Source organism: Leucopleurus acutus (genome assembly GCF_964270905.1).
Source record: "Leucopleurus acutus genome assembly, chromosome: 11".
Lineage (NCBI taxonomy): Eukaryota > Metazoa > Chordata > Mammalia > Artiodactyla > Delphinidae > Leucopleurus > Leucopleurus acutus.
In genome coordinates, this window is record NC_139152.1 from 96,643,997 (window position 1) to 96,667,340 (window position 23,344).

Consider the following 23,344-nt stretch of genomic DNA (forward strand, 5'->3'; position numbering starts at 1 on the left):
CAGCATATTTAGGCTCAGAGGGAGACAGATGAAGCAGCAGCCTGGAGTTGCTTCATGGTGGATGCATACCCAGACCTTCAAGCGCTACCCAGATGCCGCAGGCAGAAATGAGTTTATTGCATTAGAAAAAATACCAAAGAAAAACAGCAAACACCTCCGTACTAGACACAATTATTAGTTTGACTTCAAGGGCGAAAAGGAATCTCAAAGGTACAAACTTTATTTCTGGGAGGGGGTGACAGTCTCATCCCTCCTCCTCCTTCCCTGTCCCTTTAAACCAATGGACCTTGATAGAGGTGTCCACCTGTGTGATATAGTCACACACATCTTTCTCATCCTGCTTGCCTGCGCACGCCCATGTGGAGCTCGCTGGTCACAGTGAGCAGGCTCCTGAGGTTCTGGGATAGACAGAGAAATGTGAGGATGGGGCTGGGGGGGTTCCTAGCCTGAGACTAGGTTTCCAGTTAGTGATGGTGGGACTAGGGTGGGGGAGGGAGGGCTTGCCTTCCTGCAGAGCTGAGAAGACGGCTTATTGATCCCTCCTTCTCCCCCCACAAACCCTAAGGCACAGGCATTGGCACAAGTGGCTGTTGCACATGAAGGGTGTCTTTCAATGAACCAAGTGACTCAAAGTCTCTCAGGGGAGCCACTCAGGCTAACTTCGTGGTACAGCCCTGGGTCTGGAGGTGACTACTGGAAGGAGAGCAATCAGCTGAGCCTGGATGTGGGGGAGGAGGGAGAAGAGAAGGAGTTTGTGATGCCCATCATGCTCTGGCCAGAGCTGAGTGCCCTGGGCAGAGAGGTCTGGAGCAGGAGCCTGGAAGGGAGAGAGCGCTGGGCAAGGCAAGCTGAAAAAGGAGAGAAACCCAGCAGCCGAGAAGCAGAGCCATGGCCTTGATCCACATGCTGCCCTCCCAGGAGAAAGCCAGCCTGAAACCCATTCTCCACGGCCCAATTCTGCCAGTCGGTCAACATTAAATAACAGCCCCTGATAGTTTCTGCTCTAATGTATTATTACCATGCACACTGGCCAATCAGTGGGTCTTGAGAAGAATTAAAGTGCTCACTGGTTTGGCTTCCAATCTTAACAGTTCCAAAATGTCACTTGACATCACAGCTAGTCATCATGGACGTGCCCTGGTCAGGTCACAGGCAAACACTAAGGCAGAATAACATCTTGTCCTCTAGCTGAGACCCTGATGATGCCAATTGCCATGGCTAATGGCAGAGATGGGAGGAGATGAGGCCAGAGGTGAGCAGCAGCTTTTTGGTGAGGAAAGGCACCTGCTGCAGGCCAGAGGCCAGGAAAGAGAACATAATTCAAGTCTGAGAAGTGGCAGGAGCCACGGCATGAGGGGCCCGAGGATGCCAGGGCTGGGACTCAGGTACCACGCAGCTCTGAGTTCTTCTCCACATTCACTCTCCCAAGTTAAAGGAGGTTCACGTGAAGAAAGAGAATATGAAAGCCTCTCCAGATTAGAAACTTCCAGATTATTTGTTGCCTATAAGCTCCTAGCAGCAGCTCTTTATGAAAATGCCCACTCATGCCCTCAACCTTGCTTCTTTAACGTCAGAATGACACCAGAAATAACACGTGCCTTCAAAACACATTTAGGATAAGGTAAAAATCCATATCAGAAATAACTCTAAATTTTCTTGCCACCTTGATTCTGCATCATTATTCTTGCTACATCAGGGATATTTTCCAAGAGCAGGGAATCATTCCCCCTTGGCCCCTAGCTGAATACTGCATATTGGTCTGGGTGGGGTGGGTACAGTGACTGCAAATAACCTACATTATTACTTGCAGACAAAAGGTCTCTGCTGCTCCAGACCTTCATTAACTATGACAGGTCAGCTATGCTGAGGAAATGCAGCCTGTAGACAGCAAAGCAGGTTCTCCAAGATTGATGTCAGAGGACTGGCAATCAGTCTAGGTGGAGGGAGGAATGGCTTTATCCTGTTTCCTCTGGCCTGACACTTGCTGTTACTCCCCCTCCATCTTGAGGCTTTTGGTTGCTCCAGCCCACCCCATGGCCTTGCTTGGGGGAGGAGAGGGAAGGTGAGAGAGATCATGGCTAAAGAGTTCACTTAGGCTGGTTTAGTCATCCTGAAACTGGCCCCCTGTGCACCAAATCCTTTGGTTCATTTAATGGTGGAGAGTAACCGTTTCCAGGTCATGGATAATGTAAAACTCACCTGGGTCCCACAGGTGGTGGCAACCTGGGTAGAGCGTGGGCATTCTCTGGAAAGAGGTTCTGGGCTGGGGCTCCCCTAGACTGTGTCTCTTGCTTTCTGCTTAAACAAATGCCCTCTGTTTCTCCAGTGTGGAGGACGCTTAGGAAGCAGCGTCAAAAGTGAACTCACAGACAAGACAGCCTGAATAAATTAGTATAATACTATTAGAAGGGATGGCATTTTGTTCTGTTTCTTAGCAGCATTGTTCTACATGCAGCCTGATGATCTCCTTCCCTGGGAAATTTAAAAAGCCGTTCCCTGGTTGTTAGCTCTGATGTAAAATTATAAAATAGAAATCTGGTAGGGTTTGTTTTGTTTAAAAAGGAAAAGCCCTGGTGAGGCAGGGCGGTCCCATGCAGTCCTGTTAGCTCTGGCCGTTGGGTCGGCCCACCGTGCTCCCTCCGGGAGGCTGGATCTGGATGGAGTCCAGGAGGGGCCTCAGGGCCTGTCCAAAGGGCCTGCAGAGAGAACAAACACGGGAGCTGGAGTGGGCTCTCGGACGCAGACTGCCACAGCTGGCCGGCGCGCCCAGCTCTGCCCACACGTGCAGCAGCACTGCCACGCCAGGAAAAAGTTCGCTACAGTCCATTTAATTTTCTCACCTATCTCATCCATCCTTTTTCATAGAGGGGATCTCTACATAGCTGCTCTGCATTTTTACTCCTGGTGTCCCCTCCTTAGTAAATGCTACCATCGTACTACCTTTGCCTCCTGGTTAGCTGTGGTTTGAAAAGGTTGGTGACGTACTGGGAACTAGAGCTTTCTGTACTTTCTGTACTTGTATTTTTAATTCTCATGGTACAAGAAGATAAAGTTTAAGTGAGGAAGCTGAGGTAAAAGAAAAAGGATATGAAAAAGAAAAAGTCAGAAGTGAGGATGGTACATAATTGGACTCCTCAGGGAACTGAGGTCTTCTAGGGAGTACAGGGAATACTCAGGAAAAATGACAGGTGCAGGATGTCAGAAGGTGTTAATGCCACTGTATAAAGGGCTCCCAGTTTGCTCTCAGAGTAGCTTAGCTGGAAAAAAGACCACAAATGCTGTAGTCTTAGAGACTTTCCAAGATTACTGCAACCTTAAGTCCGGTTGCCCACAACACATCTCAGTTACTGGCTTTCTTTTTCTTCGGTGATACTGCCATTTTTGAAAACCATCCCCAAATTCAAAGGAAATGAAATATTCTAAAGCATAAACTGATGAAACGAAGAAATACTAACCCCAATTCCAACAAGTCCAGGAACCCCACCCATCAAATAATAATAGCAAGAACATTCCAGCTACTCGGGTTTGCTCAGGGCCCAATAACCTAGATCCTTCAGCAATTCTGTGGTGTTTAACACACCCACCAAGGAACAGGAAGGCAGGGCCAGGACTGGGACGTGGGGCTCTCCTCACCAGCTCAACACAGACAATAGCCTTCTTTCCTGTGTAAGTTTTTCCTGAGGGGCTCCTACCTGGGTGCGAAGAACAGCTCACCTTGCTGAGTCTGCTAAACCTGCCAGGATCCCTGTTGAACAGGTCCCCAGTTCAGGAGAAACTGAGTCAGAGTCAGCAAATGGACCCAGTCCTAGAGTGGGCAGAAGCTGCCTGAACGCAATCAACAGCAAAGGGAGGGAGGGGTGTGATGGCATTGGGGGTGCCTGGATGATGGCCCACAAAGCTTGGACCACATCAGGGAGGGAGGGGCTACACAGTATTTTTGAAGAAAACATCTACCGAAGGCTGACTGTGTGCTACGAGGTACGAGGGTGATTAGGAGGTTTGAAGGTGTCAAAGAACTCAAGGTGCAGGGGAAGAAGGACGAACAACAGTTTCAAAACAAGCCACCCTACTAATTCTCTGACCTACTCTCGGCTCGTCTATCTAAACCGCCTTTTAAGTGGGCATTTCTGGGGAGTGGCGTGCTTCATGTGCAATGGGGAAGACAGATACCAGGACTCTGTACAAACACTGGGGCCAGCGTCAACTGGGTTTCTAAGTTCTGCAGTTGCACTCAGGTCAGGATAGAGTTGGTCCAACTCCAAGGAGGGTGAAGGTAACACAGGTGAGCACCCGAGAGTAGAAAGAATGGTGGCGTTCTATGTTAGAAGCTGCCATCATGACACCCCACCCAGCTTGGGAGGATTCTGCTGAGAACAGTGGGGGCAGATGTGGGCCAGAGGAGAGGCCCTGTCTGTGAATGGGGATTTCAAAGGCAGAGACAGAGGCCACTTACGTGGAGAGAACTTCAGAGGGAAGGTCAGTGATGTAAGAAGGGATCTTCCGCCCAGTCAGGAACTGTGCCACTTCATTGCTGAAGGTGTTACAGTTGTGCTCAAAGAGGTTGTAGGCTTCACCTCTGTACATTGTGAGGTTTGGGAAACAGATATGAAAGTCAGCAACCATGTATGGGAAACCATTCAAACCAGGTAACAGAATGGTGAGCACACCTGAATTTGAGGACTGCGATTTCCCCTCTCTTACACCCAAAAGGAGAGCCTGATTTGCCACTCTGGGCATTTTAAGGGAAGGATGAAATAAACACATTTGGCTCCTCCACAGTTTCAGGAGAATCATTATAGTCACAAAATCAGAGCTACAGGGTTAGAGTTTAACACTTCAAATTGACTAAAGTTTCTTTAAGAGAAAATATGATCAAATTTGTATTTTATCCCAACCTCTCTACAAATTCCGTTTTTGATTTTCAGGATAAAATACTGCTATTGAGAGCAGCATGTGCTGAAATAGCAGCAGCTGATTTTAATCAGAAGGAATAAACAGCCCTTCCTTTCCTCAAAAGTTTCAGCAGTACATATGCTGGGATGGAACAGTGGCCTTGGAGGCAATGCTGAGCTCTTTTTGTGTAACGATTAACTGTTTTCCCTTCATATTTATTCAGCAAATACCGGGTCAAACACGCTGAGTGTTCTGGGGGAAATGACCTGGTGGCTGCCCCTGCGGGCCAATCATCTAGTGGGGGAGACAGACACAACTAACCACCACCCTTGTCTCCACTCACCGGAACAGAGACTCCCCCAGGGAGGACAGGTACTCCAGGAAGATTTCTTCTGTGACTTCTGTACTCCCCACATCAACCACAGAATCTGGGGGCCCAAGCAACGTACCTCCCTAAAAAAGCCAACCCAAAGAAAGTCAGTAAATCACTCTCTCCACTGAATTTTTTCATGTGGTTTTCCATGGAAGACCACAAATGTTCTGTTCCAACAACTTTTAACTCTCAGAGCACCCAGGACAGATGAAGAGTTATTATTTTTTTTTTAATTTATTTACTTTTTTTTTTTTTGCGATACGCGGGCCTCTCACTGTTGCAGCCTCTCCCGTTGCGGAGCACAGGCTCCGGACGCGCAGGCTCAGCGGCCATGGCTCATGGGCCCAGCCGCTCCGCAGTATGTGGAATCTTCCCGGACCGGGGCACGAACCCGCGTCCCCTGCATCGGCAGGCGGACTCTCAACCACTGCACCACCAGGGAAGCCCCCTTTGTTTACTTTTTAAATTTATTTTTGGCTGCATTGGGTCTTCGTTGCTGCGCTCGGGCTTTTCTCTACTTGTGGCAAGCCGGGGCTACTCTTCGTTGCGGTGCGCGGGCTTCTCATTGCGGTGGCTTCTCTTGTTGCGGAGCACAGGCTCTAGGTGTGCAGGCTTCAGTAGTTGTGGCACCCAGGCTCAGTAGTTGTGGCTTGTGGGCTCTAGAGCGCAAGCGCAGTAGTTGTGGTGCATGGGTTTAGTAGCTCCACGGCATGTGGGATCTTCCTAGACCAGGGCTCGAACCCGTGTCCCCTGCATTGGCAGGCGGATTCTTAACCACTGAGCCACCAGGGAATCCCAAGAGTTAGTTCCTATTTGTGTCAAGGTTATAATGGCTTAGAGCTCCCTGGAGACTTTCCATCGCCACGTGCTGGCAACATGGCTAAGAAGTCAGGTGTCCTGTTTCTGGCAGGGCCCTGGGAAGCTTAGTCTCCTGCAGGTCAGACTCCTGACACTGTCCATTCATTCAGTTGATAAAAGGATAGAAACCCGGAATCTGAAGTCTCCCTTTGGCCCCAACATGCCTACTCACGAGGGCAGAACAGGACGACTAGAAATGGCTCACACTTGACAGGCCATCTTTCCAGGTCTATATTCATAATGTATGCAGCCAGTTTTTTTTGTGACACACTTGATATCCCTTGTAACACTGGGAAAATGTGAAGAACTGTGAGTAAGCTGGCAGGCTGGCAAATATTTCCACAATTCAGTTCCTTTTTGATCTGTGAGGCTAATTTAACGAGGTGATAGGGTTCCTCTGGCAAGGGAGTTAATGGTCCCCGAAAGACCTACAGAAAAGTCTCAGCCATGGGTTAACAGACTGCCATAGCAGACTCAAGGAGAGACCGAGGTCCTGGGGGAAACCAGCCAAGCGGAAAGCAACAGGGTCACTGAAGAGGAGAGAGCTGGGAATGGGCTGAGGAGTAAGGGAGAGTACTCCAGAGCAGAGCTCCCTGAAAAGACCATAAATTCACACAATAGCAGCTATTGAGCACCTACTATGTGCCTGACGTTGTTCTAGGCACTGGGGAAAACATGGTGAGCAGGATAATCATTGTAGTCAGAGTTGCAAGAAACTAAAAGGTCATTATTCAACCCCCTATTATTCACTCATATGACAAATATGTATTGAGAACTTACTATCTGCCAGACCTTATGCTAGGCATTGGACAAAACAGATGAGATTCTTGCCCTCATGGAGCTTATAGTCTACCAGGGAAGGCAAACAAAAAAATCCCATAAACCATGTATAATTACGAGCTGCGATAGGGTCTTGTTGGAAAAAGTACTGCTGTCAGTACTTAAGACAGGGGACCTTCCCAGTCCAAAGGGTCAGAGAAGACTTGGCTGAGAAAGTGACATTGAGTTCATCTGGAGAATGGAGAGGCATAACCACATGAAGGGTCAGGGAGGTAGACTGAAGTCAGAGGACAGGTTTAAATGTCCAAGGTGTGTTCAAGGAATGAGAAGAGGTGGGTGGGGAAGGGCACAACCTGCAAAGAGGCCACCCAGAGAGAGAGACCGAGACCAGATCAGATGGGGCCTTGTAGGCTATGCTGAGCTTTCTTGTTTTTATTCCAAGAGCAACGGGCAGAGTACTGACTTAAGCAGGGGAATGCCATGATCAGATTTTCATTCTGAAACAATCACTTTGCCTCCTGTACAGAGAACTCACTGAGAAGGAACAGTAGATGAATTGCTGTGGTCCAGGCTAGAAATGAGGGTGGCCTGGATTAAGGTGAAAGCTCTGGAAAAATGAGACGAGATGAAGAGAATTAGACTAGTTTAAGGTACACTTACAAGATAGAACAGACGTGGCCTTAACAAAGGACTTGTTATATGAGGTGGGGGGGCCAGTGGGAGGAAGAGATAAAAAAAAATGACTTCCCATTTATAAGTATCAAAATGCATGGTTTGGACTTCCCTGGTGGCACAGTGGTTAAGAATCCACCTGCCAATGCAGGGGACACGGGTTCGAGCCCTGGTCCAGGAAGATCCCACATGTCGCGGAGCAACTAAGCCCATGCGCCACAACTACGGAGTCTGCGCTCTAGAGCCCACATGCCACAACTACTGAAGCCCGCGTGCCTAGAGCCTGTGCTCCACAACAAAAGAAGCCACCACAATGAGAAGTCCATGCACCTCAACAAAGAGTAGCCCCCCCTTGCTGCAACTAGAGAAAGCCTGCGCGCAGCAACGAAGACCCAACGCAGCCAAATAAATAAATTTTTTAAAAAAAGAATGTTTTTTTAGTCTTTGCTTGAGTACCTCCTGTGACGACCCTTAGACAGCTCCAACAAATTTTCTGGAAAAGGGCATGGGCTTTGGAGTCAGAGAGACGTTAGTTTTAGTACTGGTGCTGTAACTGGCCATGTAACTTTGGGCAACTCACTTTACCTCTCAGAGCCCTCATAGTTCACACTGACTGCGCTTCACATTGACTGAGTTCATACCATGCACAAGGCACTGAGCTGGTGATGGTGACAGAAGAATGAGACAGTCTCAGCTTACAAGGAGCTTACACAGGGCTCCCCCTGGAGACTCAGGAACAGCCCATTTCACCATAACATGCTCAGTGTGACACAGAGGGACCACAAATACCATGGGAGCAGAGGGGAGGTCAGCTAGCTGGAAGATCTGGGAAGGGTATTCTTGAGCTGAGTCTTAAGGTCACCATGAGGAACTATGCCACAGGCCTGTATACACTGGGCTAGAAGCCAGAACTATAGAGGAGAACAAAGTTCCTGGTCTATGGGAACCCGAGACTGCAGACAGGGTGGGGGAAGACACTCACCGGTGGACAGCTGGAGATACCGCCACTGCCGAAGAAGAACTCATCCTTGTGTACAACTATGGAGGTGTGCCTGCAATGCAGAAAAGAGGCAGAATAAGCCAGAAAGCTTAAAATTGGTCCGAGAAAAAGCAAACACCACACTGCAATGAGAGTGATTTCTGCCTAAGGATATGACTTATAAGGTCAACATCTTTATAAAACTAACCAAACAAAGGTAAGATAAATACCATAGGCCAGAGTTTCTCAACTTTGGCACTACTGACATCTGGGGCTGGCTAATCCTTTGTTGTGGGGACTGACCTGTGCATTCTAGAATGTTCAGCAGATCCTGGCCTTTACCCACTAGATGGCACTAGCATTACCTGCCTCCGCTGTGGCGACAAACATGTCTCCAGACATCGCCAAAGGTCTTCTGGGGGCAGAACTGTCCCTTGTTGAGAACCACCGCTGTAGATCATGTAAGCAGAGAGGAGTCCTTACAGATTCACCCCAGTATTAACAAATCAATTACTGAAATAAATCTCTGCAGACCAAGGTGTGTTCCCAGACTTTTTAAACTAACAGGAGCAGTTAACCTGGACCATGTTGAGAGAAAGGCCAGATGATAAGTGTGAAACTATTTCAGGTGAAGGTGCTCATATTACTTCTTGGTTCGAGTCAAACAAAGCAAAGGGTCATTCTGGTCACCAATATGTCAGCAGGCTCTAGGCTCCAGACAGAACGCTGACCTAAGGTTTTCTCAGAAATGGAACTGAGCCCAGCCACCACCTTGTGTCTGACAGGGATGGGTCTGAGAGACCAAAGTAGAATGTGTTCTAGGACAGACATGTGGGATACTCATGACTTCCATAGTTAGAAAGCTTGGTCAGGGGTGTGCATGACATAATTCCACCTTTCTTTAGGACAGGCTTTCTCAACCTCTGCACCAATGATATTTCTGGTTGGAAAATTCTTCATTGTGGAGGGATGTCCTGTACAATGTAGGATGTTTATAGCAGTATCCCTGGCCTTCACCCATCCACCCCAAAAGTCTCGAGACACTGATAACTCCTGGCTGGGAACCACTGCTTTAGAACTTGAAGATTTGTGACTTGAGAGAGCTAGGTTTCAAACTGGAAGCCACAGATTGGAACCTGAAATGCATGGGTGCTATTTGGTTTCATAAACCAGCCAATTAAGGAGTCCCACCCAGCTTACCAGATGCCTTCCAGTTGTTTCCCTGTGGAGAAAAAAAGAACAGATTTAACCACTTGGGACTAGACTAACTGGCCCCCCAGCCGGAGTAAATTCAGAACATCAGTCAAACCCAGAGTACCCCATTATAAACCTCCTGGGGGACTTTCTAGGAACGCAATTCTCCTCCAATAAGGTCCTTAGGTCATGACATGGTATGTTGTGTTAAATAAGCTGAAAAAATAATCAGAATCCTTAAGCAGAATGCAAGATGGAACACTGGTATAGAGGTACCCAATTTTATGTCTGCTTTTCTTTCCCCTTTAGGGTCAACTCAACTCTGCCTTTTTAATGTCTTTGTCTCATCTACAGAGATAAAGCAAAACGATAGTATAGAGGACTTCCCTGGTGGTCCAGTGGTTAAGACTTCGCCTTCCAATGCAGGAGGTGTGGGTTCAATCCCTAGTTGGGGAGCTAAGATCCCACATGCCTCGTGGCCAAAAAACCAAAACATAAAAAAACCGAAGCAATATTGTAAGAAATTCAATAAAGACTTTAAAAATGGTCCACAGCAAAAAAAAAAGAAAAAAGAAAAAAAAATCTTAAAAATAGTATAGAAAAACTATTGTCCACTTCTTCATGGAGCATATGTGAGGTGAACTCCTTTAGAAAATTAGAGAGCAAACTGCAGATGCCATCCATTGGAATAGTCAATGCACATGTATTCTACACCTCTATGTGCCAGAAATGATGTGAGGTATGGAAATGCAAATATGAACAGATTACTGTCCTGCCTTTAAGGAGCCCAAAGTCAAATGGAAAGAGAGAGACACACGTAACTTACTAAAACACAATGTTGATAGGCTCCATAATAGTGGTAAACAAAATAAAGATACAGAATTACCTTCACGAGCTGCAATTCAACCAATGAACAAACGGGGGAGGGATGGACATTTGTGCCAGCGGGAATAGTATGTACAAATGCATAGTTGTGAAAAAGACTAAGGTCTTGCAGGGTAGAGCAAAGGGTGCAGTGATGGTGGTAAGAGGACGAGTGGCAGGCAAGGGTGTGAGCAAAGCAGAGCAAACCTGGACTGAAGGCTGCCCTACACTGTGGGGCATTGAAGGTTTTTATGCAGTAGAGTGCCCTGATCAGATCCATGTTTTTAAATGACAACTGTATCTTCTAAGAGATAACTGTAGGAATAGAAGATGAATTGGAGGACAGAGAGTAGAGAGAGCAGACGAGAGTGAGGAGGTCTTTGCAGTAGCCCACGGGAGATTCCACAGTGCTAAGGATGAAGAGGAAGGGCAGTGAAAGACATGAGAACATTATCAAACATCACTCATTCACCTTTGGTAATAATTTTATGGTAACTGTTTATTGATTGCTGAATTGAATACTTTCAATGCTTCAGTGTTTGCCCTGTGACTCTCTAAAGGATGAAACTCTAGGCACTGTGTGGAAGGAGAGGTGATATGATTACACTTCTCCCTTTGCATAAGTTGCACTATTTTGCCCCTGTAAGAAAGCTTTTAAAATAAGATAACAGTAGCCTAATTTTCTTTTTTTTGGAAGAGACAGAAGAAACCATGGGTCCTGCATGACAACCTATTGATGGCTCAGCATAGTGTCATCAGAGGCAGTTAAGAATATGGCACAGGTTCAGAGCTGAGCTTTTTCCCTTTGCTAGCGATGGATCTTGGGCAAGTTTACTCAACTTGAGCCACAGTTTCTTCAATACAAAGTTGTTGTAACCGGTAATGATAATCTGTATAAAGCATCACAGTGTGTGGTACACAGAAGTTTGATAAATGGAGATATTACATATGATAGCCTCCTTGGGGAAAAGGATGAAGACTTTCAAAAGATAAAAGAAGGTGCTTCCCTGGTTGTGCAGTGGTTAAGAATCCGCCTGCCAGTGCAGGGGACATGGGTTCAAGCCCTGGTCCGGGAAGATCCCACATGCTGCGGAGCAACTAAGTCTGTGCACCACAACTACTGAGCCTGTGCTCTAGAGCCTCTGAGCCACAACTACTGAAGCCCGCACGCCTAGAGCCTGTGCTCTGCGACAAGACAAGCTACTGCAATGAGAAGCCCGCGCACCGCAACGAAGAGTAACCCCTGCTCGCTGCAACAAGAGAAAGCCTGCATGCAGCAATGAAGACCCAACGCAGCCATAAATAAATAAATAAAATGCAACGTTAGGGACTTCCCTGGCAGGTGGATTCTTAACCACTGCGCCACCAGGTAAACCCTAACATTGCATTTTAAATAGAGCTGATGTGCTCTTCTGGACTGCCACTTATAAAACAGCTTGCTGTCTAAATGGCAGCAATTTGTTGTTTATTTCCTTGGAGACATGCAATGATGCATGAAACTAGACATATAAGGGATATTGCTTTCTCTTGACTGTTACTGCTCTCATTTACTTTGGGAAAAACACTATACTTGTATGAGAAGAAGTACAGTGTAGTGAACAAGAACACAGGTTCTAGTGTGGACAGGCCAGGTCTGAATCCTATCAGTTCAGTCAGTGAACTAATGTTTATGAAGTGACTATTATACTTCAGGCAATATTCTTGGCAGTAGGGATACATCAGTAAACAAAGGAGATGAAAAAAAACCTCCTTCATTGTATTTACAGGGTGGGGAGATAGGATAGTCAATAAATACTACTAATAAACATAATAAATCATAGTAGGTTAACAATAATGAGTGATAAAGAAAAATAAGAGCAGGGTAAGGGACACTGGGAGTTTCAGGGATGGTCAGGGTGGGCCTCTTTGAGAAAGTGTCATTTGAGCAAAGGCCTGAAGGTGGCAAGGGAGGGAGCCATGCAGAGGCAGGACATGCTAGGTGTATCTGAGGGACCTTAAGGAGGCCTGTGTGGCTAGACTTGGTGAGTGAGGAGGAGAAAAGTAGATGAGCAGAGGTAATCGAGGACCAGATCATATAGATGAACTTGTAGAAGTTGAGAACTTTTCTAAGCCTAAGCTGTCCAGTATGGTTGTCACTGACCATGTGTGGCTATTAAAATTAAAAGAACAAATTCAGTTCCTCAGTTGACTATTGCATTTCAAGTACTCAGTAGCCACATGTAGCTAGCAGTTAGAGATGGGACAGTGCAGATCTAGAACATTTCCATCATTGCAGGAAGTTTTTCTGGATGGCATTGTTTAAACCTTAGTTTCCTATTCTGTCAGAAAAAAAAAAAAAAGCATAGTAATAGTGTCTACCTCATAACATTTCCAAGGTTAAAAGAGATGACACACAAAACAGGCCCAGCACAGTGCCTGGCACATAATATATGCCCCCCACAAACTAACTCTTCTGGGACTTCTCTGGTGGTCTAGTGGTTAAGAATCCGCCTTCCAATGCAGGGAACTTGGGTTTGATCCCTGTTCGGGGAACTAAAATCCCACATGCTGCGGGGCAACTAAGCCTGCGGGCTCTAGAGCCCCCGTGCCCCAACTACTGAGCCTGCGCGCTGTAACTAGAAGGAAGCCCACGTGCTGCAACAGAAGATCCCACGTGCTGCAACGAAGATCCTGCAACTAAGACCTGATGCAGCCAAATAAAAACAAACAAACAAAAACTAACTCTTCTTTTAGCCTTCATGATTTGAAAGTGTTATGGCTGCTTTCATAGTACCTTGGTATGGAAACTACCTTTTTCCCTCATTAGACTATAATTGTTTCAAGGACAAGGTCAGTTTCTTATGCATCTTTGCAATTCTAGCACCTAGCAAAGAACCTGGAACAGAGATGCTACATGCACAGCTGTTGTGGTTGACACACAGTGCTAATGAGGCCAAAGTTCTTAACCCCAATCTTTGCTGCCCTGGCTTGTTACTCAAATGACTTTGCAACCCTGGCATATTGCACCCTGAGTCTGCTACTGCCTTCTCAGATGCCTATGTTCAATGACCCAGGTGGACAGGTGGCAGGTACAGATGCACCGGTTCAAACCCAGCCCTACTAAAATAATGGGTTTTTGGAGAGAGGCCTCAGAGACCATCCTGCCACTTATTTTACACCTGAAAAACGATTCAAAAGTTGTGGGATACAAACCCTACTTTATTCTACTTGATATTCTCTGTATTGATCACTAAATTTATCTGTAAGCTGGACATTATACTTCCTCCTTATTCAACTACATCAAGGTATGCTTAAGATCACATCCATCCATAGAATCGTGATAGAAACTGTAGAAAAAAGATCCTTTTATTCATTCTTTCATTTATTAATCTGTCTACCAAACACTTGGAGCCAACAACATTTAAAATGGATTGAGTGGATTTACATCCTTTCTTAATTTAAAGTGCTTCATAATTATCCTTATTCTCACATCTTTACATGATAGAGTGGAACAAATATTTATTAACATCATTTCAAACAGGTAAATAAAGATGCATGGTTTGTCCAGTGTAAAGACAAGAAAAAAAAAGGATGTAACCATGTACTTGTTGGAGCAGCTCAGGTAGAAACGTAAGGTTGGCTACTCAGTGGCCTGCTCTCATGAGGACAAGAACGAGGGTCATGGCCTCCTCTGGGGGTGACAGGCATTGTAAAGTGGGACTGAACTGATTTAAAAAGTTTTTTCAGCCAGACTGAGGTACAGTAGGTGAGTAGATGGTGGGGGTTTGAGATTGAATTGGGGCACAAGGCCATTTTGGGATGTGAATTAGGCTCAGTGGATATTAGCACACTTTAGGAACAGACTGTTTTCCCACTAGGATTTCCTCAGCAAGCTGGAGAGTGGGTGGGTCAGATGGCTGCATGTCTCAAGCTTGCTGGCACGTCCGTTGCGTTGATTTTGAAGCCTATGAGGTATGCACATGAAAACAAATGGAAGGGCTTCCCTGGTGGCACAGTGGTTAAGAATCCGCCTGCCAATGCAGGGGACACAGCTTTGAGCCCTGGTCTGGGAAGATCCCACATGCCGCGGAGCAACTAAGTCCGTGCGCCGCAACTACTGAGCCTGCACTCTAGAGCCAGTGAGCCACAACTATTGAGCCTCGTGCCACAACTACTGAAGCCCATGCACCTAGAGCCCGTGCTCTGCAACCAAAAGCCACCACAATAAGAAGCCCGTGCACTGCAATGAGTAGCCCCCTCAAAAAAAAAAAAAAAAACCTAACGTAAAAGGGCTTCCCTGGTGGCACAGTAGTTGAGAGTCCGCCTGCCGATGCAGGGGACACGGGTTCATGCCCTGGTCCAGTAAGATCCCACATGCCGTGGAGCGGCTGGGCCCGTGAGCCATGGCCGCTGAGCCTGCGCATCCGGAGCCTGTGCTCCGCAATGGGAGAGACCGCAGCAGTGAGAGGCTCGCATACCACAAAAAAAAAAAAAAAAGAGTAGCCCCCACTTGATGCAACTAGAGAAGGCCTGTGAGCAGCAAGGAAGATCCAACACAGTCAAAAATAAAAACAAGTAAAAAAATAAATTTATTAAAAAAAAAGAATCCACCTGCCAATGTAGGGGACACGGGTTTGAGCCCCGGTCCGGGAAGATCCCACATGCTGCAAAGCAACTAAGCCCATGTGCCACAACTACTGAGCCTGTGCTCTAGAGCCTGCGAGCCACAACTACTGAGCCTGCATGCTGCAACTACTGAAGCCCACGCGCCTAGAGCCCATGCTCTGCAACAAGACAAACCACTGCAATGTGAAGCCCACGCACTGCAACGAAGAGTAGCCCCCACTCACCGCAACCAGAGAAAGCCCGCGTGCAGCAACAAAGACCCAACGCAGCCAAAAATAAAAAAGAAAACAAAAAAAAGAAAACAAATGGAAGACATGGATATTAGCCCTGTTTTTCATCATGCACAACAAAGAATGTAGAGTGAGGTCCACACTAGTCAGCCGTCCACTGATTGTAAAAAGTAAAGTCAGTACATAAAAGCCAAGGAGAAAATACTCCATCTACCTCCTCATCAATTAAGGTAATGGAGCTTGTGCATATAGACATTCCTGCTGGTTATGGGTTGTGCTCAAGATCAGCACCTGGTATACTGCTGGTGCTAAATAAATGTCTATTAATAAGCATAAAGTGGGTGATGTTGCTGGGACTCCAGGGGCAGGCAGTATTAGCTCATTAGTATAAATCAAAAGTAGCCCTAGCTCACCTCCTAGATTTCACCCCACAGTGACAAAGTGTTCTTCTTATTTATTTATTTATCTGGCTGCATTGGGTCTTTGTTGCTGTACGCGGGCTTTCTCTAGTTGCAGAGAGCGGGGGTGGGGGTGGGGGCTACTCGTCGTTGCGGCGTGAGGGCTTCTCACTGCAGTGGCTTCTCTTGCTGTGGAGCACAGGATCTAGGCATGCGGGCTTCAGTAGTTGTGGCTTGCAGGCTCTAGAGCGCAGGCTCAGTAGTTGTGGCACATGGGCTTAGTTGCTCCGTGGCATGTGGGAATCTTCCCGGACCAGGGCTCGAACCTCTGTCCCCCTGCGTTGGCAGGCGAATTCTTAACCACTGCGCCACCAGGGAAGTCCCTGACAAAGTGTTCTTAATTGGCAGTGTTTTTTTTTTTTTTTTTTTTTTTTGGTACGTGGGCCTCTCACTGTTGTGGCCTCTCCCATTGCAGAGCACAGGCTCCGGACGTGCAGGCTCAGCGGCCATGGCTCACAGACCCAGCCGCTCCATGGCACGTGGGATCTTCCCGGACCGGGGCACGAACCCGTGTCCCCCGCATCGGCAGGCGGACTCTCAACCACTGCGCCACCAGGGAAGCCCAATTGGCAATGTTTTAATGTGACTTGCCAGATTACCAGCAATGTGAAGGGGTTAACTCAAAAAATCAGCTTATTCTTCTCTGGAACTACCAGGTAAATGTCGAATCTACGTGGGAAAAGGTAAAAGGATACATTTGTATAACATAAGTGGACCTCTGTGCCTATAGGCTAAAAAAAATGCCTATTGGCAGTTGCCCCTCCTTTAGGTAGAGAGGTTATCACAAAATCAAAATGCAAAACATTGCTAAAAACTAAGAGGGTATTTTAATCCTCAAAAAAGGGTAGATTTAAAACTACTTAATACTCTAGCACTAGGATTCCTTGGAGCCAGTACAGGATTCTTTCTCAGAATAAAAATAACTAATTTGTGAGTTCTTTATTTCAGTACTCAGAAGGTTCCCTCTTAACCACTGCTTGTTGTTATTAGTCAGGCCTTGTAGCAATGCTTTGAGGTAGGTCTGCAACATCCTGTCACTTACTCAGGTTGTATTTACTGAATGCCAGTAACTGTGCTAAACTCTGGGGACACACTCAAGAGTTCTTGCCCCCATTGGAGCTTAAAGTCAAGTTGGCGCTGGGGGAGTGGACACAGATGAGAAAACATGCAATTTAAAAATAGAATGATAAATGCTATTAAAGGAGATTACAGGATGTTATCAGCACATTATAGAGACACATGACCAAGATTTCCGAGGTGGGGGACAGCGAAAGTTTCCTGTAGGAAGTAACATTTCAGTTGAAACCTCAAGGATAAGCAGAAGTTATCCAGGCTAAGAGATGGGGAGAGAAAGTATTCCTGGCAGAGAGCACAGCCTTCGAAAAGTCTAGAGGTAAAAAAGAACTGAACGGGTTCAGTCCTGTTACCTGTCTGAACCTGTAACGGGTTCAGACTGTCACTGTTCAGTCCTGTTCAGTGAAACAGCCCTTCTCCACTGGGGTTCTGCAAGAGAATTAAGCCCTTATGCCCTGAGGAATCTACTGGGAGAATGAGAAAATAGCTACTCAGATCATTTTCCCTAGTGCTTAATTCTCTTGTGGAACCCAGTTGAGAAAGGCTCATGTACAGTGTGTTCAGTATGTAGAGACAGGTGAGGGTGGAGAGAAAAGCAGGAGAAGGATCACGAAGGGCTTGGTGTTTTTTCATTTTGCCAGAAAGAAATTGCACAATTACTAAATTAATTCACTGGACGGATGTAAAACAGTGCACACAATGAACAAAAAAAAATCTAAAACAAAGCACAATAGATGGCATTAAAACATTATAAAAAATCCTCAGATTCAAATAAATTCTACTTAATCTTTAAGCTTGAGTCCAAGTCGCAATCATTCCTATAATCAATATTTACTGACCACTAGCTCTGAAAGGCCACAGGGGACACAGAGGGGAGTCAGAGTTCCTGCCCTCCAGAAGCTCAAGGTTCTTGCTTAAGTCTTTCTGACACATCCAGCCCACCATGGCCTGTCCCATCTTTCAAGGCCTTTTTGGCATCTAATCATAATTTCTATTTTTTTAATTCACTTTTTATTTTATTTTTTTAAAATTTACTTTATTTATTTATTTGGCTGCGTTGGAACTTTTCTGCTGCACGTGGGGTTTCTCTAGCTGCGGCGAGCAGGGGCTACTCTTTGCTGCAGTGCACGGGCTTCTCACTGCGGTGGCTTCTCTTGTTGCAGAGCATGGGCTCCAGAGCACAGGCTCAGCAGTTGTGGCACACAGGCTCAGTTGCTCCGTGGCATGTGGGATCTCCCAGACCAGGGCTTGAACCCGTGTCCCCTGCATTGGCAGGCGGATTCTTAACCACTGCATCACTAGGGAAGTCCTAATCATAATCTCTTTTGTGCTGTTATCTAATGTTGCATATGCACAGCATTACTTTTAACTAATTAAACTCCTCGAGGACAGAGTCCATGTCTTTTATTTCATTACTATTTGTACTACAGAATTAAGCAAGGAACTGAGCAGTGTAAAATCTCAAATATTCATTTGATTGCATTCTGTCAAGAAATACATAAACACACACACACACACACACACACACACACACACATTCCATATGCCTAAGTGTTTAAAGCTGACAACAATTTTTTTTGTGTGTGTGTGGTACGCGGGCCTCTCACTGTTATGGTCTCTCCCGTTGCGGAGCACAGGCTCAGGACGCGGAGGCTCAGCGGCCATGGCTCACGGGCCCAGCCGCTCCACGGCATGTGGGATCTTCCTGGACCAGGGCACGAACCTGTGTCTCCTGCATCGGCAGGCAGACTCTCAACCACTGTGCCACCAGGGAAGCCCTCTGACAACAATTTTGAGATAGGCTTGTAAAGAAAAATAAATGTGATCTTGGAACACGTACATGCACACAAACTTCAGATTGGAAAACAGTCAACAAATATAAAGTATCCCTTACCTCGATTAAACAAATATAACAAACCTCCACCATTATCTTTATGTACTTTAGCACAGAAAGAGGTCAAGAAATTTAAAGAGCAGCCAAAATTATTAAAAGGACAAACTGAAGGACAATCATAATAGCTAATTATCTTAGGCAAATAGTAACTATGAAAAAAAAAGTACAATCAGGCTGTCTACTCGATTAGAGTGATAAGGATAATTCCAGGACTGTCTTCATTATGAGTGAAAGACTGTGGAGCAGGAATACCTTCATAGGAAGCAATTCTAGAAGACTGAAAACTGGACAGGGTAAAACTGTGGAGTCTACATTGTTTCAGGGGAGAAAGGAATTACATTGGGTTTATCTAGTCTAATCAGGATTGTAATAGACTAGATGGGGGTCTTACAATGAGGAGCTGTCATAATAAGAGGCTACTATAACTAGATGAAGAGCCAGGCCACTCCACCCGTGAAGTTCTCCCTTTAAAAAAAAAAAAAGAAGTTGGCACTGCTGATGAGGTCACACTAGTTCAGGACAATGAAGGCTAGGAGGGATGATCATAAAACTATGATTATGAATGGCACATTCACATTGAATCCAGCTATTTTCCTCATCCAAATTTGAAACACTTGGCCAGAGATGCCTTTATAAACTTGAACTAGGTACCTACTTTACATCAATTATAAAGGAACATATTACACAGGAAAGGTGGTATAGCAAAATACCTGAGAACATGAGCTCTGGAAGTCAGACTGCCTGTGTTTATAACCCAGCTCTGCCACTTACCAGCTGTGTGACCTGGGGGGCAAATTTCTTAATGTCCTATATCTTGGGTTCCTCAAATGAAAAATGGAGATAATAACAGGACCTATCTCACAAATTTGTGGTGAAGAATATAACACATGAAGATACTCAGAAAAAAAAGGGTCTGGCACATGGTAAGCACTCAGTAAATCTAGCTATTAATATGCTTCTAGAATTCATTGCAAAAATCAGGAAACAAATTGATTTTTTAAAGGTTCAAATATATTTAGGAACGGGAAATTAATAGTTGGCTCCTAACAGAACTGGGACATACCCAACTTTAAGGTTAGTGATGTCTGGATAGGATGCACCCGTAAGGCAATGCCCATTTTCCATAAGTTTTTAACTCTAGAAAGTAATGATTACCACCTTTGATAACCCTTTATTCATTACTTTTGAAAAAGGCATAAAAGCAATATGAGAAAATGGGATAGAGAAGAGAGAATCAGATTTGCAGGCAAGGTAATGTTCTCAGAAATACCACTGGAATCAGATGTGCCAAACTGATGACATTGGCTGAGGTCTTCTAGGATTTCACATCTATTAAAAAAGGTTTGGGGGGTGGGAGGGAGTCCCAGTACTCCACCTTCAGTTATGGCACCTTCCTCTTCACCCACTAAACTCCACAAAGGCCAGGCCACTTCTAGACCAGGCCAGGCTCTTTTTTGCTTGAGGGCCTTGGCAGGTTAATCCCCCTTCTGTTTGGAACATTATAACTCCCTCACCACCCACCTTGTGACTACTTCTTCCTCATCCTTTAATTCCCAACTTAAAAGTTACTACTTCTGATCTCCTTATTTAAAGTAGGTCTCTCTTCTTATTTTCTGTCTCAGCACCTAGTTGGCTTCCTGCACAACCTAGTACTTATCACGATCTGTAATTACTTCATTTGCTTATTTATTTTTAATGTCTTCCCCACTAAATAGCTCCATGATGACAGAGAACATCTTTATCACATCATTTTCAGTTAAGCTTAACACTGGGACTAGCACGTAGTAGACACTCAATGTCTGCTGAATGAATCATGAATCAATGACCCTAAGGCCCCCTTTAGCTAAAATCAATAACTAGTATATAATAGAACAAAAAAATATCCAGTGTAAAGGTGGAGGCTTTTATTTATGGGTCTAGGAAATACCTAAGTAACTCCTCACTATGATCAAGCTAACTAAATGGCTCCATTACAAGACGTTTAGTCAGAACTTGACTGATGTAATGTACTAGTGACTAGCACCTTCCTCAAACAGTGACTCTGTTAGTTTGCTTTCAGATTGGCCTTATTCATTTTAACAGTTGGAGATCTAGGCCCAACCTTCTAATAATGGATTGGCTACATAAGAATTACCTGAGGAGCTTATTAACAATACAGATTTCTGGATCAAAACTCCAAAAGATTCTTATTAAGTACTTGTGTAATAAGACTCTAGAATCCATACGTTTAAAACTTTGCAGGAATTTCCTGGAGGTCCAGTGGTTAGGACTCCATGCTTTCACTGCCAAGGGTGAGGGTTCAATCCCTAGTTGGGGAACTAAGATCCCGCAAGCTGCGCGGCGTGGCCAAAAAAACTTTGCTTATTTTGAATAGAATATATATGTATGTCTTCAGCGTCAAGTTCCCCTTTTCTTCTCTTTTTCTTTCACTGTGCAGCATGTAGTTTCCCCGACCAGGGATCAAACCTGTGCCCTCTGCAGTGGAAGCACGGAGTCCTAACCATTGGACCACCGGGGAATTCCCTAAGTTCCTCTTTTCATAAGCTACCACTGTTAGCAATTTTCTTATGTATCTTCCAGATAATTATTTGCCTAAACAACCATGTATCCTTTGCTTTAAACACACAACTGCATATTTAAAGAACTGTTCCAACTTCATTTTTTCTATTCCCATTTAACAATATATGTTGGGGGCTTCCCTGGTGGCACACTGGCTAAGAATCTGCCTGCCAGTGCAGGGGACACGGGTTCGAGCCCTGGTCCGGGAAGATCCCACATGCCGTGCTCTGTAACAAGAGAAGCCACCACAATGAGAAGCCCGCGCACCGCAACGAAGAGTAGCCCCCGCTTGCCGCAACTAGAGAAAAATCCATGCACAGCAACAAAGACCCAACACAGCCAAAAATAAAATAAAATAAAATAAACAAAAAACAATATATGTTGGAAATGAAGTTATCTGTATCTTTAACAAGCACCCTAGGTGATTCTGATGTGAAGCCAAATATAGGAATCACTCATTGCCCCAGGGTTAAGAGATTAAGTTCAACCCACTAAGGCACATTAGAAACGCAAGGACACTGAAACTCAAAAGCAGCCCTGCTTACTTGATCTCTGCCCTCTTGTCTCACAGATATGACATGAACTAAAACATTCTCTAATGTCTCCATAGAAGCCAGGAAATACTAGCCATTCAAATGGATGTTGCCAAAGCTGTTCAATTTTCAATTGCCAGAATCCTTTCCCGCCCAACATCATCTGAAATCACAAACCTGACAATTCCTATGTTACACAAGACATTTTGGTATTTGGGTTATAAAGAGGTTTGATCCATGTTGAACTAGGGCTGATTTTCTCTCCTGGCAGTTAAGTAGTTTAATGGAGCACAACAGAAATACTTCCCTTACTAATCCTTACTGACACAACAGCAACCAATCCTCCCCCAGAATTGCTTTCTTACCACCTGGGCAAAAGCAATTAACTTAGAAGCTGTTGAGAAGACCGCACTGTCAGGCGGAACTTGGTGAATTCTTGAGTTCGGGCTCCAGTAGACCTGACTTTACTTCTACCTGGGGGCAACGGCTGGGCCCCTGTGCAGCTCTAGCTTTCTCTCCCCACCTACCCCAGAGACTGCACAAAGAGTTTCATTTTGGCACGGAGGGAAGGCTCTCCTCCGCAGTGTCCCTTTCACCACGAGGGGCACCGCGCGGCAGGCATCTTCACCTCCACTCCACAGCGCCGAGGAAGGAGTGTAGGGGGCTCCCCAAGCGAGTCAGGAAACCCACGGGGACCCAGCGCCGGCTTCCCCCACCTCCCAACTGAAGTGGCTCTGAAGGTCTAGGGGAGAGCGTGACTCCTTTATCCCCTCTCCGTGGATTCAAACGTGATGAGGGCCAAGAGGGGCTTCGGGGGCCCAAACCTCAGACCCACACCTTCTCTACTGGGGCTCTTCTCCATCCTCTGGGCCTTCCCCTGAGCCATGGCCCAGGCCTCCCCACCTCGGCCGGCCGTCTCGGCGCCCTCCGGCCCGGCTCCCGCCCTCCTTCCCGCCCGCCCCCAGCCCCTCACCCAGCATGATGGGGCTGAGCCGCCGGGCCAGGCCCTTGGACAGGTCGTACACGTAGAGCTTCACGGGATAGAGATTTGGCGGCTCCATCGGGACCCGTGGCGGCTGCAGCCACTAAGTCCCTCAGGCACCCGGCAGCTGCTTGGACCTTCCCGTACCCGACGGGGGAGGGGAGCGGAGGGAGCGGGGAGACCGAGCCCGGGCCCGGCCTGAGAGGCGGGGTAGAGGTCGCCCAGCGCTGCTCGCGCCCCCGCACCCGCCACCGGCAACGACTACCGTGAGGTGACAGAGCGGGGACCGGCCGGCTTCGCGCGGAAGACTGGGCGGGGGCGGGGGCGGGAGCGGGGGCGGGGACGCGGGCGGGGACGCATTCTCGCGCATGTGCGTACCGTCCTGACGGGCGGCGA

At 46.3% G+C, this 23,344-nt stretch overlaps 1 protein-coding gene across 2 annotated transcripts; it reads right to left on the minus strand.

The window, feature by feature from the left end:
• Positions 1-129: 129 nt before the first annotated feature.
• Positions 130-23,198, minus strand: DESI1 (desumoylating isopeptidase 1). 2 transcript variants are annotated; one of them, XM_082849276.1, is made up of 6 exons: positions 22,940-23,198; positions 9,756-9,777; positions 8,559-8,628; positions 5,237-5,346; positions 4,454-4,576; positions 130-2,696 (listed from the first exon to the last, which is right to left on the minus strand). In XM_082849276.1, the coding sequence occupies exons 1-6, from the start codon at positions 23,025-23,027 to the stop codon at positions 2,603-2,605; spliced, it is 507 nt and encodes a 168-aa protein (XP_082705402.1). In that variant the 5' UTR covers positions 23,028-23,198; the 3' UTR covers positions 130-2,602. The 2 variants fall into 2 exon arrangements, with proteins under 2 accessions (XP_082705402.1, XP_082705403.1); XM_082849277.1 differs by lacking the exon at positions 8,559-8,628 and having other exon boundaries at positions 4,454-4,667.
• Positions 23,199-23,344: the final 146 nt, after the last annotated feature.

Excerpts from the sequence above, each read along its gene's own strand:
- DESI1 (XM_082849277.1), bottom strand. The coding sequence starts at position 23,027 with ATGGAGCCGCCAAATCTCTATCCCGTGAAGCTCTACGTGTACGACCTG. Across the intron at positions 5,347-9,755 it reads AAACAACTGGAAGGCATCTG|GGAGGTACGTTGCTTGGGCC; the intron begins GTAAGCTGGGTG and ends TGGCTTTTTTAG. Across the intron at positions 4,668-5,236 it reads CTGGGGGAGTCTCTGTTCCG|GTGTGCTCACCATTCTGTTA; the intron begins GTGAGTGGAGAC and ends CCTCAAATTCAG.